The sequence below is a fragment of the Anguilla rostrata genome, chromosome 11 (assembly GCF_018555375.3).
Source record: "Anguilla rostrata isolate EN2019 chromosome 11, ASM1855537v3, whole genome shotgun sequence".
NCBI lineage: Eukaryota > Metazoa > Chordata > Actinopteri > Anguilliformes > Anguillidae > Anguilla > Anguilla rostrata.
In genome coordinates, this window is record NC_057943.1 from 9834425 (window position 1) to 9851894 (window position 17470).

Genomic DNA, 17470 nt, shown 5'->3' on the forward strand with positions numbered 1-17470 from the left:
ACGGTTTCCCTCGATGTCAGGAACGCAATTTCACGAACGGTTGTTGAGGAAAGGAATTCTTAAAGGAGTGCTGATCGAACCCTGTATTATTTGATCAAACTATTTTCCAGCGCACGGGGAGTTGACCCTGTTTCCATGCCTAAATCTGCTATTAATCTACAACAACAAAAAATTCTAAAGCTAGTTCTGTTTGTCTGCGTGGTTGTAAGGCTATCAGCCTGATTTTCTTTGGAACCATTAAAAGATCTTCATTCAAGTATATTTCAGTACGTCGAGTGCCTGTACCTTTAGATCTCTGTAAAACTGACTCAACACGGAATGCTGCAGTCCCAAAGACAGGAAGGCTTTTCAACCGTTTGCACTTTAGAGCACAAGAAAATAAATGATCGGGCATTGCACATGAAGAATGTGCATACGATTTCTGCAATACCTTTTTTGCATCCCTTATTGTTATTGTTTTTTCTTCAGCCTTTTAAAATGCTTTCCTAAGTTTCTTCACAGCTGGACAGCAACTGCAAGCTACATAGAATAATATGCGAATAATGTCAAAATTTACAAAGGGAAAGAAAACAAAGCAAACCATATTTGCACATCCTCCTGGTTACCAGTGAGACTAGTTACTGCTTTCGACTCCATGACAACTTTCAACAGGCCAACAGAGATCACAGTAGAACACAGAAGTACCCATTCAGGATGAAAACAGGAAGTGCTATTGTCTAATTATCCTCTGAATTCTCCAGGTGGGTCTGCCCCCTGCCATTATGGCTTTTGTGACGTGTGTTGTCAGGAGTGGAAACAATTAAGCGTTGTTTTGTTAGGAGCAAGAGCTGAATCTTGTCGTTGACATTTACAAATAGAAAAAGGGAAGAAAAAAAAGCTCTTTCGCTTTAGTGGTTTTCTTTTTTTTCTTCTTTCTTTGTACATCCTATAAGTCCGAATAGGCAATGCTAATTTTGGTAAGATCCCACCCCCGCCTCCTTAGCCCACTGGAACACCTGGGTCTAGAGTATCACGGTAGAGAAGCAGACCTACACTGAAAGCACTCATATATTGAGTATCTGAGCAATCACCAGGGTCCCATGTAAAATCTGAAATGTACAGCAGGAATGGGGTACTTACAGTACCGATGAGTCATAACTGAAGGTTCTGCATAAAAGCGTGGAAGGACTGAAAAGCCCAGTCTTTCAGACAACCGTCAGCTGCCGTGCTGTGACTGTGCAGCCACCATGTTTCAACAATGGCCGACACTACACCAGAAAGAAAAGGCCCTTTTAATCATTATTAAACCCCGTGTCCATAAAATGATCGCCTTCATCTGCACACAAAAGACCGGGCTCTTACTTGCTGTCGGAGCTTTTCTCCTGGGACAATGGCAGTTTTTCTGAAGGGCCCTTGCCAACTGGCTTCTTGGCAGCTTTTTGCTGAAAGATGAAAAAAGAAAAAAAAAAAAAGGCACACACCTTCATTGAAAAACAGAAAGAACGAAAAGTTGACTCATGTCCAGACCATCATATGACCGAGGTCCCCAGACTGGGCATGACAAAAAAGGAATCTGGATTCCATACTTTTTAAATAGCCTTTATCTTTTCAGATGCACAAAAAACAAATAGCACATCACACAAAGATATGAAATGGCTAACATGCAGTGATCAAACACAACAAAATGCGTCACCACCAGTGTTTGTGTTCTGCATGTTCGATCTTCCACTGTGCAATCCAGATGGCATCACTTACATTCTCACACTAAACTATATAAGAATGATTATTTTTAATTAAGTCTTAGCCAAGTCTCTGCTTAACGTACTCATACATGTACCAGGACAATGTTACAGCTATAGCTGTGTAAAGCTATATGACCTGTCTAGAGGTACCTTCTTTTGTTACAAATACAAATTATTTGTTTGGGTACGATTACGCTTACTGATTATAAATGCACGTCATTCCGGATAAGAGCGTCTAAGATTGTAATGGAATTTACTGTAAGTGCTAATAAAAAGCGCACAAACAAACCAGCTGCGATCACGACACCACACGGTGTGAAATTATAACTCAGTAACTCAAGAAACTATAACTTGTGCTGTAACCAGGGCCTGTGACTGGAATCGAGTGGGCATAAATGTGCAGCTCAACCCCATGTTCAATATCACCCGTGGACTCCACTCCAGCAGGTGATATAGGACATTCGCTCACCCACGAATACTTCCACACCAGAGACCCGCTCCCTCGTTAAAATATAAAATATACAAGCCAACAGATACAAGCCAATATACATTTAAAATAATGTTTCTTCTGTTGGATAGTGCCACCATCGTCAGACTCTCGCCCCCTTTCTCTCTCTCTCTCTCTGTTTCTCAAACTGTCATTGTGCGCCCGTGCTGGCCATTGTGTTTGACAGAACACCTGCATCTCTTAGAACAAGCTAGCTACTGACACACAATTCCATGCTAGGCCAGCAAGCATGTGCCGTCTAGAACGCTATGGAGCAAGAGACACGCCGGCTTGCCATACTGAGTTTCTGAAGAAAAGGTGTAATGCTTGTGTTAAAACTTTGTAAGTCAAAGTTAAGGACGGATATATATTGAATACAGGCCACAATCTGCTCTGAATTCCAGGAGAAACATGGCACTCCATTGCTTGCTCCTCACCACTAGCATACTCTGGGCGAGGGACATCCTCAGAAATGTGGAATATTTAGATTCCCTCATATTTCAATGACAAAGAACACGCAGCATGTGGTAGTTGCCCTCATGCAGTTAACCAAACACCTGGCTAAAACAGCTGGGGCATTTGGCGCGGTGTGAAATCCGGAATGTTCCTCTAATTGGCCTAATTGGCCGTGCAGAAAACAACATGCAAATGTGGTTCGGGAAAGATAACCATTGAAATTAGAACCTTCTCCAGTTCGTCCATCACCAAGTAAGGCTTATAGTCAGGAGGGGGAGGGGCCAACATGAGGTTCTGGAATTTTGCTTGACCCGCTTCGACTCTTTGATTGGCTGAATGAGACTCTTCCTCCGGCAGAGCCAAGTTTCCGGTTTCTGAAACAATAAATAAGGTCATTGTAGTTTTTCAGGGCATACAAAAGTTTTTTCATCTTTCAATTAAAAAAAGTACAAGCTTAAGGATAAACACTTGATGAATTATAAGCACAAACACAAAAACCCTGAACTGAACTGAATTTCGTGTTTATAGAGCGAGCAGTACATTCATGTCACCAGGACCAATGAAGGGTGCTAAGGGCCTCTCATAAAGTTCAGTCAGACCAGTGTTGTTTTCCAGCCGAGACATAACACACAGGCTAATCACACTGCCCCAGAGCAAGGAAGTTCTGTTTACACGAACATTACAGACTTGGCCTGCCCAGTCTTTTACAATTACTGTTAAAATCAAGGGTTTTCCTACACATCCATCTACATTTATATTTCCAATCGATATCCACAGCAAAAATAATCTCCCTCGTTGTTTTTGCCCGCTCGCGTTCGGTGCAATTAGAGGCTGCCGGGGCGCTGTTTTGCGTCACCAAAGTTTTTATTTTTTTTTGTCGCCTTGGAAACCACCGAGCGTAGATTCTCTGCGTACGGCATCATTTAAGGAAGTGCAAAGTGGCTGAGTACCCTTTATGCGAGCGTGGAGCGCATTCTCTCGTAGCGCAGCTCATTTACTTAATGCACCCTGCATGGAAATTTCACTGACTGAAGCGGACAAGAGCGGAATTAAACCACGCAGAGGATCAATTAACTGCACAGCGGAGCAGAGGTCACTCCACGCAATCGCAACTTTCGGCTCTACGAAATGCCACACGCACTTGATTTAAAACGGAAACCGCAAAAAAAAAAAAATCACACCCTGCTTCGCGTATTTAAGTTAATTAACTTGCATAACGAGCAAAGGAAATTAAATGGTAATTGAATTTGGTAATTCATTTGTAGAAATTTTTTTTTTTTTAACGTTCACCTTAGTTTACAGGATATACACATAACCAGACCGGCCTTAACAATACACCTCCGAATGGATTGCTTTTTAGAGAAACGTAAACAAACAGAGATGATAATAATCGCGTTTTAAGAGCACGAAGTTCAGAGCCAGGTTGTTGTTGGACAGGGACCGACCTCTCTGGTTTCCCCCGCATTAACTCAAATCGCTTGCAATGACTTGCCCTTGGAAAAAACCGACCTCACTTTGGCGAGATTAATCTGCTGAGCCCGTGTCTTTCCCCTTTCGCCAGCCCATAATTTCCTGTACAGCTGGAGGGGCCGGCCATGCCAAAGGCTCCCGGTTACTCCAGAGGCGAAGCCAAGGAGATCGTTACGGTACAGGCTGACAGAGCGGCGGAAGCAGGGAGGGGGGGGGGGGGGGGGGCCTCTTCCTTTCTGACCCCCCGCGTGTGGTTTTTAATTAGGACAATTATAACACAAACTGCTGGATAAAGGTTAGCCCCATCCTTCTGGGACCAAGCAGCAGGCGTGTCATTAACCCCCCCCCCCCCCACCCCCTACACCCACCCTCCCCCTACACCCCCCGCCACCCCCTAAAACTGCCGCAGAGAGTCAAGGTAATCTGACCTCCCGACACACAACAGAAAAGTCAGTTAATTATCTTTTTTTTTTCTTTCATTTACAGCCGACTCAATTAGAAGCCACTAATCACCTGAGGAGGGTTGCGGGATAATAAGCCGGCAAAGGAATAAACATAACGCAGAACTGCAAGTACGTGTGCGGAAGATGGAAGCGCCGCACAGCCACGGAGGACATCACAGATTCCCATAACACGTGCAGACGGGGGGCCTAATAATAGGGAATAAACCGTTATTGCCCTTTTATGGGCTGATCTATAAGCTGTAATATTTTCATTAAATTAAATTGATCTGGTCTAATCTCCGAAAGAGAGGGGTGTGATGGTATCGATCACCTTAATCCGAAGGTGACGAGATGTGACAGCTTGCTTTATTTTTTTTTGAAGATATTAAATTAAGTACAGACAAGTCAACCTCCTCCTTATTAACTGGCTAAGGAGGCACGATTCCTTGACCTAGTGTGTGTTTGGTAAATGTAAAATATCCCTGAATTAATCACCTTTTCATGAGGTGCACAGGTAAAATAAAACCAACTGGCAGGTATTTGAGGTGTCTGGAAGTGCCGCATTGGCGTGGCAAAATAACAATAAGCCCCATTTGGACGGTCACCAGTTGGAAACTTGCTCTCATCACGTTGCGAAAAACCAAAAAGCTGAAACGTAAATCACGTAAGCCTCGTGTGAATTGTGCCTGTTTTCGTTTTGTGGGCTCAGGAGCGAATGCTACTGTGTTGCAAGTCTCAAATCCTTCAGCGCAGACCTCCCTCAAGCTCCTCTCAAATCACCGGGCAGAGCCCGAGAATGCAGTGACCGCTTCTCAAAATGGACTCTTAAGTATTTTTTTGCTTTCGCGTTATTACTTATGATTTTCCATACGCCTCCCGGAGCCTTTGTTCCCCAGCCGCAGCGGGCGCCAGACCTTTTGGCTGGTTTCTCAGCAGGACAGCTGGGCAAGCTCTTAGCACAGGCTGCACTACCAAATGAGGAGGCACTGGAGGTGCCGAAGGGGGGAATGCAGGAGGTGGGGGGGGGGGGCGTGGCGGTTGGGCACAAAGACCCACAAAGGAAAGACCACTCTCGAATTCACTGATAAATTGCAATTTATCAAAAATTTACTTAGTACTGTTGGACAAAGATGTTTCTTCTTCTTCTTCTTCTTCTTCTTCTTCTTCTTCTTCTTCTTCTTCTTCTTCTTCTTCTTCTTATTATTATTATTATTATTATTATTATTAATAATAATAAAAATAACAACAATGATAACTGTAATATTATTATTATTTATAAGGTTTTAAAACATTTTTTGAAACAGCCAATCATGCTGTTCACATGTGTTGCATTTCCACCAGAATGGAGTTGTTGCCGTGCAAAACTAGGAGGTGTATTACCGTTATTCCTGTTATGAAGATCACATGGTCTATGTATTTCACTTAAGCGCAAATAATCCAAGACAGCGATTTTCCATATGCAATAATTTGAACGGGGGGAAATAAAAAGCCGCTTCTCCATCTTGCTAACAGAAATAAATGACCCTGGAAACTAAGTAATGTAACAGGCAGTCACGCAGAGAACCATTACATTTGCGCTCTCCTCTCATGTCAGGGACTACGGACAGGAGGAGCGAGCTGTACAAAAAAATAATAATACCGAACTCTACACGCTCTGCTTCGTGCCGCCTTGTTCCAGCCTGACGGAACCAACGCAGACTGCGGGACTATGGGTACTCCTTCTGAAAACACAGAACGGCAGAATGGGAAGAGAGAGAGAGAGAGAGAGGCGGAAATAAGACGTGTGTTTTCACATGCCCACGGCATTACGCGCACCAGGGCTTCGCTCCTTGTTTGCACAACTGAAAGGCCTCCACGTGAGGTTTTACGTCATGTCCACGTAAAGTCCCTGGGTCCTCAAAGGAGACATAATTGTGACAAAAAAATAAATAAAATAAAATAATTATATATAAATATATATATATGTGTGTGTGTGTGTATTATATATATCATGCATATATATATATAATGAAAAAACTTCTGATTATCTGAAAATAAATTGGATATAGTTCCGGTTATTTCTCTACCACGGAATAGAAAAGCGCATTACTTGACGGTGAGCGTGTGACGGGAATTTTAAGAAACCTGCGGAAGACGACGCGCCATTTGTCAGTCCCCGGCATTCATGCCTCGCTTTTATGCCCCGAAAGAATGGCGTCGGGATGAGGAAGCGAGGTGCGAGGGGCTGGCGATGAAAACCATATTCTAATTTCGCCCATTACTTTCCCGCCCGGCCCGGAACTGCTCCCCGACGCAGCAGTGCATTCTGCTCAGCCTGACAAGTCCCTCGCACTCGTCTAATGGACATAAACGACCCGTCAAAGCCTTAACAAATGTTCAGAAGACGCACGCGCGGAATTCAAATGATCCTGCGGGCTCTTTAATTTCGCGAGGACTAATTAGGTTTTGCGAGTGGCGGCGTTTTTTTTTTTTTTTTTCCTCCTGCGTACTGGAACACCGTCTCACGTACAGCGTAAACGCAGGAAAGTTCGCTCGTTTCACTTGATGATCTTTGTTGTCATCCGGACAATCTTTGATCTCTGACAGAGCCGATTTAGCTGAGAGGAATGGGGGGGGCGAAGGATGACAAAATGATCCTTCTCAGGACCAAGACAATGTTGACATAGCTGCTCACAGCTTGTCCTGGATATTGAAGCACCCTAAAACATCCGTCCATCCATCAATTTTCTATACACGCTTATCCTAGGCAGGGTTGTGGAGGGGGGTGCTGGAGCATATCCCAGCATGCATTGGGTGAGAGGCAGGATTACAAGGCCACCAATCTATCGCAGGCACCCTAAGACATTGGAATCAAAACTGTTAAAAATGCCATTTAATACCCATTACCATACAACAGACACAGGAAAGGGGGGAAGTGATGGACACATGCAGCCGAAAAGCTTGCTTCCAGCACATAAAAGCTGTTAGAAACCTTCAAGGTTAATACAGTGCTGTAAAGGCACCATGCCACCTCGGAGATGGCAGGAATTTGCCCTCCGAAGAGCCCAGATGCTAATTGAGTGTCGCAGAATTGGTAAACACAACCTCAAATGTGGAATGAGGATGTGAACCTTGAACACCATTTAATTATTAAAACACATTTGTGGCTTGCTACGAGTCAGAATTATCTCACCTAAATTGTTCAGGTGCAATATGTTTTAGTCAGAAGCTTTAGCCAGACACCAGTTAACTGGTAAAAACATTATCATGATCTAAGAATTGTACTGAGCTATCAACAATATCGCATAATTTGAAGAGACAGCGCTGACGGCAGCCTGGTGACTGTATGGCACAATGATTAAAGCTGAATGCTACTGCATTTTAAATAGCATTATAGATCAATACACTTTATTTTTAAATTATTCTTTATAGTTATTGCCCTGCGATAGACTGGCAGCCTGTCCAGGGTGAATTCCTGCCTCTCTCCCAATGCATGCTGGGATAGGCTCCAGCACCCCCCCACGACCCTGCCCAGGATAAGCGGGTATAGATAATGGATGGATGGTTATTGAAAATGTACATCAAAAATTAAACAACCAGCAAGTATGCTACAAATATAATAACATTTAAAACTGCACTGTGCTCTGAAGGGTAACTGCAGATCACAAACTAACCACTACTCATAAATGTGCATATGTATGATCTCTAATAAATAAACAGATTTTAATGGGTCTCTACTGTATATTAATTTTCCCTAATGTCTGCCTAACAAACGCCGTTTTAACCCTGTGTAAGGCTTCAGATCTTTGAAGTCCCTGCAAGTGTACTATTAGAGAAATTAAAAATTCTTTGCATAATTGCTGTAACTATATTTATTTGTTGGTGAAAAAATAACACGGAAAACAAAGAAAACTGAATAGAGGAAATTACCACCTGTTCAGTCTAGAAAGTTCTACTGAAAGGGAAGGTGTCTTTTCAATTGTCAGTATGACTCCCCCCCCCCCCCCCAAAAAAAAGCGTCTAATAAATCCTGAAGCGCTGTGGAATCTTGCACTTGCCACCTCATTTGCCACAAGGACACACCGGTATTAAATCACATTAGCATTAGATTAGCCACAGTCTCTGCGAGGTTTGACCAAGCACACTCCACGCTGGGGGGGGGGGGCAGTAAAATGAATCGAGGGTGTGGAGGAAGGCAGCAGGCTCCCTTCAGCAGTTGCAAAAACACGCTCCATTAATTTCAGCACTAAATGCCCCCACCCCCCCCCCCCCACACGACTTTAATTTTGTCCTTTGCAATAAAAGACTGAATGCCCAGGACACCGCTCTCCCCCCCCCCCGTCTAACCCCGCCCCCCCACCTTTCCCCGTCAGATTCTGTGTCATTAATGCTTGTTAGGAGGGCGTGAGCTATACTTCACTGTACAATGCATAATATGCCCGAGCCTGCCAATGTATTGAATTACTGGACTGTAATTACATCCCTGCCCTGTTAACATGTTTAAGTGGAGGGAAGTGAATTTTAGAAAAATTACAGCTTCCTCGAACCCATTTCTCTTCTGAGGAAAAAGGCGACAGCCAGCAATGGACGCAAAGGACGCAATGATATACGATACGACATGCAATAAACTACATGTACACAGACTGTACGTACAGTACGTGCACGCATATAGCGTCCCATGCTAACAACGGAAAACAACACACCTGACCGTGGCTCCAGTTCACAGGGGTTCACTTGACAATGTGCCAGACCAGTGTTAAAAGCTTCGAGACCTGATATTGAGATTTCGCAACAGAACGGTGCATGTCAACAGGGCCGTAGCAATGAAAGTCCCTTTGGTGTTGCCTAAGTAAAAATGAAAATGACAAGTGTATTCAGTTATTCCTCTCCGTACTTATATGTTTATAATATTTTTAATTTTGTCATCTTCCTGTATTTATGACATAATGGAGGATGATAGAAATTGAATTCCAGGGAAAAACAGAAGTGATTTTTTGCCCCATTAGTGTAAGTAATTAAAAAAGCAGCTAATGACTACAGTAAGAGAGAGAGAGATGGAAAGAGAACGTGAGCATTTTCAGGATTTAGAGCCATAGCTAAAAAGCGAGAGTTAATTTAGTAAAAAATTATTTCCATGCTGAGCTGCTTAAACAGTCAGATTTTGTAAATAAATATGGGCCTACCTCTTTGAACAGAAAAAGAGACAATAGGTTCACATGAGCCAAACAGCCGTGTATATTTTACTCATATAAATATGAGCAGAGCAAATACACCGTCTGGCTGTCTGGCTCACCTTTGCCTCCTCCCCTTTTCCTGCAGGCTTCTCCCCGCCGCTGCGATTTTCGGACGGACCTGCACACGCGGCGAAAAGGCACCGGAGCGGAGGGTGATAACGTCCCGGAGACGGATCGTTAACCAGAGTTAATGACAATCTGTCTTCAGCCGCGCAGGACGCCGCGTATCTCAATAACACCGCCGCCGCCGCCGCCGCCGCCGCCGCGGCGTCCTCTCCCGCCAGCCCCGCCAGCGACAGGAAGGGGCCCCGAGTTCTAAGGTTCAAGGTTTAAGGTTTGTTTTTTATTTAAGAAAGGGACAATGCACATTAATAAACATGAGAACTTAGATGCACCCATGCAAATGTGCCAGATTTAGCCGTGCAAGCTAATTTTCATCTGTAGTCCCTGGGCAGGTTGATGGTTTAAGGAACATAAAAGAACATTCTACATAACACATAAGCACAGACAAATGAGTAAAAAAAAAAGCAAACATTGATGTGGTGTGGGGATGGCTGGTTTAAGCAGCCACACCTGCCCTGGGTCAAGCTAATTAGTCCTGGCCAATTGGATAATGGGTTAGGAATTAGATAATTGGCCAGGCTAATTGGACCCAGGAACAGGAGTGGCTGCACCTGTGCGTAGTGAGGTAATCACTGCGCACAGGTTAAATCTGCCATCCCCACCCACACCAGGCAGCTTTGGTCATGACTGTTTTAACATCTGCTCATTTGGCTATACCATCTTGCCAAACCCTCGTGGAATAAATGTGGACTGTTTGAACATCTTCTCCCTGTGTCTCTGTGCTGGAGGGCCCCAAAGAAAAGCCACTTCGGTGGCCTGTGGCAGGTGTGTTTGCCACAGTGGCGCCCAACGTGGGGCTCCTCCGGCACAGCAAAGAGGCACAGGAGGGCCAGCCAGGAAGCACACTGGAGGAGGGGCGGCTGAGGTGTTCCCGACAGGGCTTCGGGCGGATCCTCCGGGCCAGAAATGGGGAGCGGAAGATGACCAGGGAGGGGAAGGAGGCAATCCTCAGCTGGGACGCTGAGGAGCTGCACCTGGCCGAGGAGGCAGGTCAGCGACGGGCGGTGCACGAGAGGTGGTCGCGCCGTGAACTGGACTTGGCCGGGAAGGCGGGTCAGCTACGGGCGGCGCACGAGCGGTGGCCGCGCCGTTTTGCTTCCTTTCTCGTCCTTTGGTTGTTTTTAGTTCTTTGTTTTGGCCTGGTTGGTTTGCCCGGAGCCCATGAGGGGATAAGCCTGCAGCCGCCCGCCAGCAGAGCCGACTGGCGGCCACCACAGCCACGAGGGTTCCTGGTCCCCAGCACCACAAGGCCAGTCCACAGCCCCTGGAACAGCCCAAGCCGGTGACGCCCCCACCAACCAGCAGAGCAGCCCAGGACTTCCCGTGCTCCAGGAGGGAGGAGGAAGAAGGGCTGCCTTGTCATCCGAAGGAGGGTCGCCGCATGTACTGGACTGTTCCGGGGCCACCCACCCTGACTTTTTTAAAATTTTTTTAGCGTGTTTGGAGTGTTTTTGTTTGTCTTTTGCTTTGGGAGTGTGGGGTGGGGGGGGGGGGGGTAGGCTTCGGCCAGTGATTCTCCCTGGCCTCAGTTTGGCGTTGGGGGTATGTGGTGTGGGGATGGCTGGTTTAAGCAGCCACACCTGCCCTGGGTCAAGCTAATTAGTCCTGGCCAATTGGATAATGGGTTAGGAATTAGATAATTGGCCAGGCTAATTGGACCCAGGAACAGGAGTGGCTGCACCTGTGCGTAGTGAGGTAATCACTGCGCACAGGTTAAATCTGCCATCCCCACCCACACCAGGCAGCTTTGGTCATGACTGTTTTAACATCTGCTCATTTGGCGTTACCATCTTGCCAAACCCTCGTGGAATAAATGTGGACTGTTTGAACATCTTCTCCCTGTGTCTCTGTGCTGGAGGGCCCCAAAGAAAAGCCACTTCGGTGGCCTGTGGCAGGTGTGTTTGCCACAATTGACAAAAAGCATCACAAGCAGCATACAAGAACATACAAAACACATAAACGGCAAGATCCCCCCCCCCACCAGACTGGCTGGGTGTTAAATTGAAGGGGAAAGCAACGTCGTTGTCGGTGAGTTAAAGCCTGCACCAATAAACAATCTTCCACATCTACGGCGCACATCGCCATGGTTTGACTTCCGTCAGCAAGTACATTCAACAGAAATGTGCACCGCGCGAAAAAAAGTAAGGGAGAAAACGTTGGTACCACTCTGATACGGGCAGTACCACTCTCATTCCCTCCCGATATCTAACGTTCGCCTGACTTCAAGGGAACGGCATTATCACGTTTATTACGAGATCTAAGGCAAGATGCCGGAACACCTACAGACGACGCGGGGCGCAGGCTGGAGAAGAACCCCCCCCCCTCCAGGGACGAGATGAAACGACCCTGATTGATTTGGTCTGGATCACGTCTGCACCCTCGCCTCGTAAATCCAAGGCCGAAGCCCCCAGATAGTTTCGATGATCAATAAAACATAATTGGATTTTTTCTTCACATATTTGAGCAGATGCATTATAAAAACCAGATGGAGAAACTGTAAATTCTGTGTTTTAAAAGTCCAACAATGGCACTTCCTGTAAATAAGGAGGCTTGTGTCAGCTCGAATCCACCAGGCACAATCTGACCCCTACAGCCACCATGTACATGTACACTATACAAATACTCCTGTATACATCTGTAACACCCTCTATATGGTTTTCTTATTTCTACTGTACCTGAAGGAAGAAAGTATCGTCTCATCTGCATTCTACACACTGTGAGTAAAGCTCAGATTCTCTATTGTTGATGGCATCTGCCTCCCTCTCTCTTCCGTCGTAAGCTTTGTTTAGAATCAGCAGCGCCGCAGGAGAAATGCCAGACCTGGCTCACCGCGGTATTTCACCGAAAAAAAGACATATTTAAGGGGCGGAGGGAGACACAAAAACAGCTCATATTTTCAGAAATTTGTGAGGCATTGCTCACTCCATATGCTCACTGCAAATCTCTAAATGTTAATGGTAATGAGGGATTGCATTGAACGGCGTTCCATGTAGATCTCGAAGCAATTGGTGTGTGCGTACGTGCGTGCGTGTGTGTGTGTGTGTCTCACTGCAATAAGCACCAATATGTACATAGCCCAACATTGGCTGATGCACAGCAGCCATTTTTTGCCAGAGCATCACACATATCAGATACATTGTGAGAATGGTGGGAGGCAGGGATTTATTTGTTTATTTATTTATTTAAACATCACTCAGTGTGCGCGTCTCAGGAACAACCTCTCAAGACCTGCGTGTCCGCGGTGCGCGGTTTTTGTTTGCCGCCAGAGTAAACCTCCTTTTATCCGGATCATTTAATCCCCCGTTTTCGAGGAGGAAAAACTCATCAATTAGGGCTCGTGAAAAGAGAACGAGCCGAGCGAGGGAACAGGAGCAGACTGCCTCCAATGTCTGGGCAGAAGATAATTAAGTGAGCACGACGCTCTCAGACTGTAATGATGTCCTTTTTATTTATTTATTTATTTATTTATTTATTTATTTATGTATTTATTTATTTATTTATTTATTTATTTATTTATTTATTTATTTATTTATATATTTATTTCTGTTGGGAAAGTTAATGAGGAACCCCCCCACCCCCACTCCCCCAATTGCCCAACCCTAACTCTCTCCCTATGGGACAAACCTGAGAAGGAGAGGCTTCTGGGACCCTATTAGGAGGGCTGAGGAGGAGGCAGGAGAACATTAGCGTAGTTCTGGTTCGGGGAGGGGGGGGGGGGGCAGACGAGGCGGGCGAGGCGGTTAACGAGGCGGCCGCGGCGGTCGCCACGGCGGCCCTGACCTTCGCCGCTCCAGCCGCGCGCGCAGCGCGATGAGAGCCGGCGCGTCGCGGGTTGCCAATTCCGCTCGACTGACGCTTCCCCCGCTTCCTTTCAGCTCCGCCGCAGCCTCGCAATCAGACGGTGCGGTGAGGGGGAGAGACAGACGCACACATTCTACAGCATCTCCCCCCCCCGCAGTCCTACCGCTGCATCATGCATTAAAAAGCCGCCCCTTATTCCTCATTTATCTGACCGTCATTAACTCCAATCACCACTCTGTTACAGCTCTGCGGGACAGCCCAGGCTGACATTACTGCAAACTGACAAAAGCCTTATATGCTGAAGCATAAATTTTATATTACATGTAACCAGAGCATTGATATTCCATTCATTTTTCTAAAATGTATGATGTATTTGTTTTAAATATAAATATTGCTGTTAGGAAGAGGGAGCAGGTGCTGTGCTTCACACCTCCCCCGCCTCCCAGCCTCAGATGGCGAATTCAGGTGGGACGCTGACTGCGCCCCACAGGCCGGCTCCGCCCGTGTCCCAGGTGCCCGCGGGAGGCGTGGCCCGCGAGCTGTGAGCGCCGCTCGGCGTTCGGCGCCGCGGTGGAGCCGTCCCTCACAGCCGCCACCTCCTCCACCTCCTCCTTGAGTCGCCGTACCGCCGAACGCATTAAAAAGGAAAGAGAAAAGAAGAAAAAAAGGCAGCCGCCACCGCCATCGCCATCGCCGCCGCCGTCACATTATAATTCAATTACCACACAGGAGCTCCGCGCGCCCAGGTCTCCGCGCGAGGTTCCGCGGGCCAGCGATAAATAGTCAGGGCTTCCCGGAGTCCGCCTCTCCGAAAGGGGTAATTTACAACGCGCGGGCCGGCCCTGCCTTAAGCATATATTACCCATTCGGAGAATGTCCCCCCCGCCCCCTCCCCCAATCCCCCCCGCCCCCCCCCCCCATCCCCCCCGGGCAGCTGGCGCTACGGCGCGGCGGGGCAGGTGTGTGGGGCTCCGCGTGGAAATTTCACGCGTTCGATTCGGCGCGGTGCGATTCACGGCAGGAGGAGGGAACAGGTAATTGTTGATCATGGAAGCAGATAGCCTTTGCTCAGGTGGCTATAAATCACCCCCGTGCGTTGAAATGAAGTCGGTTTCATTGTTTATGCCATGCTGGTCTTACCTAGCATTCAAACCATGCGCAGGCACTCCTTATTTGTGCTTGGATCACACAAAAACACACTCTGCTTGTATTCACTTAAACCGACTGTGGTGAGAAGCGCACTATGAAAATATTGTGAATTTACCTGAAAACGACTCAATGATAGAGGTGGATCCCCCATTTTCAGACTGGTCTCCACATCCTGTCTTGCCTACGAAAAGGAGGAACATATCAAGAAAGTGTGGGTCAGCTGATGTACACTTGAGCACCGAATAAGAAAGACATGACATACTGTATTCATATAATCCCAAATGAAACGATAAGGAAATACCTCACCATCAGGCTAATTGTTACAAATGTTTAAAAAATGGAATTACAAAGCAATGCCATGTTAAGAGGAAATAAGAAATTCAAACTTGTATACCATTCTTCCTCCAAATCTCCTGCTTAAGCACATCATGTGCAGTGTTTAATGCATATAATTTGTAATTGATATTCATGATTAGTAGTGTATTGCACAGGCACAGTAACTCTTACATCTATTCCGGATGCCCATGAGCAAAAGGCCCAATATGGAAGTCAAGTGAAACAATAAAATCACCAGTTCTGGGTCATATCCAATATCCAAAAGAAATCTATATTTGTCAGCTGGTATGTCTAACTTTGTATTGTGGAAGTAGAAGGAAGGGTTGCCATAATACCTTTAATCCAGGCACATGGCTCATGGATTAAAGCACTGCCATATGTGATATTCCACACTACCAAGCACTTAAGCTTGCTAGCTTAAACACCTTTAAAAGCTATTTCTATTTTAAACTCTTTTTAACGTTTTGTTTGTGCGTGTCACACTCAGAATAAATCTCCTTAGAGTTTAAATAAAAGTGATGGTTAAATACATGAATTTTTTCAATAAGGGCTTCAAAATATCTTTCAATAAGGTACCCCAAAATCTATTTAATTTGTGCTCGGAGGGCGATAGATGGATCCGGGCCTCTAAACTCAATATAATTTTGATAAAAAACGTGCGTGAGAACAGGTGGCTGCAAAGAAGCGGAGGTGCACTCCTCCGCTTCAAAGGGCAACAGACAAGGTCATCAGTCTAAAACTGTCTGACTGGATCAGAACCTCCCCGTCCCTTTTAAGCCCGCTGGCCCCGGGTGGTGGGGTTTTGACTGCCCCCCCCTTCTTCCGCGCAGGAGCGAAAAAATCCCGCTGACACAAGACGTTCTCAACCCAACCGTCACAGATCAAAGGCTGCTGCTGCCGCTGCCTTTTTCAGACATGACTCCACATCCACCGGCGGTCTCCGAGGAGGGCAGGATTCTCTCTCCTCCAGGGTCCCGCGGGGGTTTTACGAGGGGCTAATTAAATAAGGAGCGATCGCGCGCCGTTCGCCAAGTCAAGTGCGGAGACCGGCCGCGTGCGGAGCCGCCGCCCCGCCGCCCCGTCCGCGCGGCGCCTGCGGGGGGTCAGGAAACCCGCCATCGCCGCGCCGCCGCCGCCGCGACAAATGAGGGTAACGGGGGGGAGGAGGAGGAGGAGGAGGACCCTCCCCTTCCGCGCCGTTGAGAATTTTTTTCCTGGAAACGCATGGTGCTGATTTCTAAGCTTCAAAATCCTTCAGAACAGGAGAAAATCTCCCCCAAATCCAAAGGACAGCTGAGGATGTTTGCCGTCGATTCTACCCCCAAAATGAAGGACGGAAAACTACATGCCAGGCAGCTGCTAGAGTGGACTATATAAGTTTGACTGATAATTTTAAAAAATACTCACATGAGCCATGACTTAATGTCTGCATACAACTAAGAGAACATAAAATGTAGTCGATTTAAAAAAGAATCAAAACATACCTGCCTTTTTGTGCTAAATCAAGGTCAATGTTTACATCTGCGAAACACAACCTTAGGAAGATATTACATAATGGAAAAAAATGAGTTCATTAAAGCATAGATTAATAAATAAATAAAATTATTTACAAAATGTGCCTGTCAGAGAATGGACCAGACAACAAGCTTGAAAAACTCTCACTCACACACGTACTCGCATGCACATGCACTCGCACATGCGCACATGCACACACACACACACACACACTCACACACACACACACATACAGTACACGCACACACATTCACACTCGCACACACATGCACACAAACACACACACACACACACAGCCAAACACAAGCTCCAAGTACAAGATGATGTAATGACATGAGATAAAAGGCAGGGCTTATCAATAGCCAGTTCCTACAGAACGTGAATTATGTATTTCCAGACCAAGATCACAGAATCAACCATACATACGCGTCACCGTACATATATTTTGTTGCATTTGTTAGTTTTTCATTTTACTCGAAATTAGTTTTGACACGAAAAGAAAACGTCTTGAACCTGTTCTCGTCTTTGTGCTGCCTACAGTTTATCGTTGCACAAGAAATTTTAATAAAGACGCAAACATAACGGTAATTTTGCATAAACAAAACCATTTGGTTCTGCATAAAACATTGCCTGGACAAGGTCAGCTCTGTCTGGGTTTGTTACAGAGTTTGCATTTGTTTGGACTTGATCGCCACAGTCCATGCCGTTTATTTAAACAGTTTATTTTACACCAGGGCAGCCCAACCCTGTTCCTGG

The 17470-nt window shown here is 46.1% G+C and overlaps 1 protein-coding gene across 2 annotated transcripts in view; it reads right to left on the reverse strand.

Annotated features, from left to right (window-relative positions):
* The window catches only part of LOC135233848 (MORN repeat-containing protein 1-like), a 134701-nt gene that overhangs the window by 95306 nt on the left and 21925 nt on the right, over positions 1-17470 (reverse strand). For both annotated transcript variants that reach the window (XR_010323960.1, XM_064297763.1), the window contains exons 11-13: positions 14979-15044; positions 2893-3038; positions 1342-1421 (exon numbers count right to left, since the gene is read on the reverse strand). Coding sequence is in view for 1 of the 2 variants with exons in the window: in XM_064297763.1 (XP_064153833.1) it covers positions 1342-1421; positions 2893-3038; positions 14979-15044 (292 nt within the window). In the remaining variant the exon portion in view is untranslated. The remainder of the gene's footprint in view (positions 1-1341; positions 1422-2892; positions 3039-14978; positions 15045-17470) is intronic.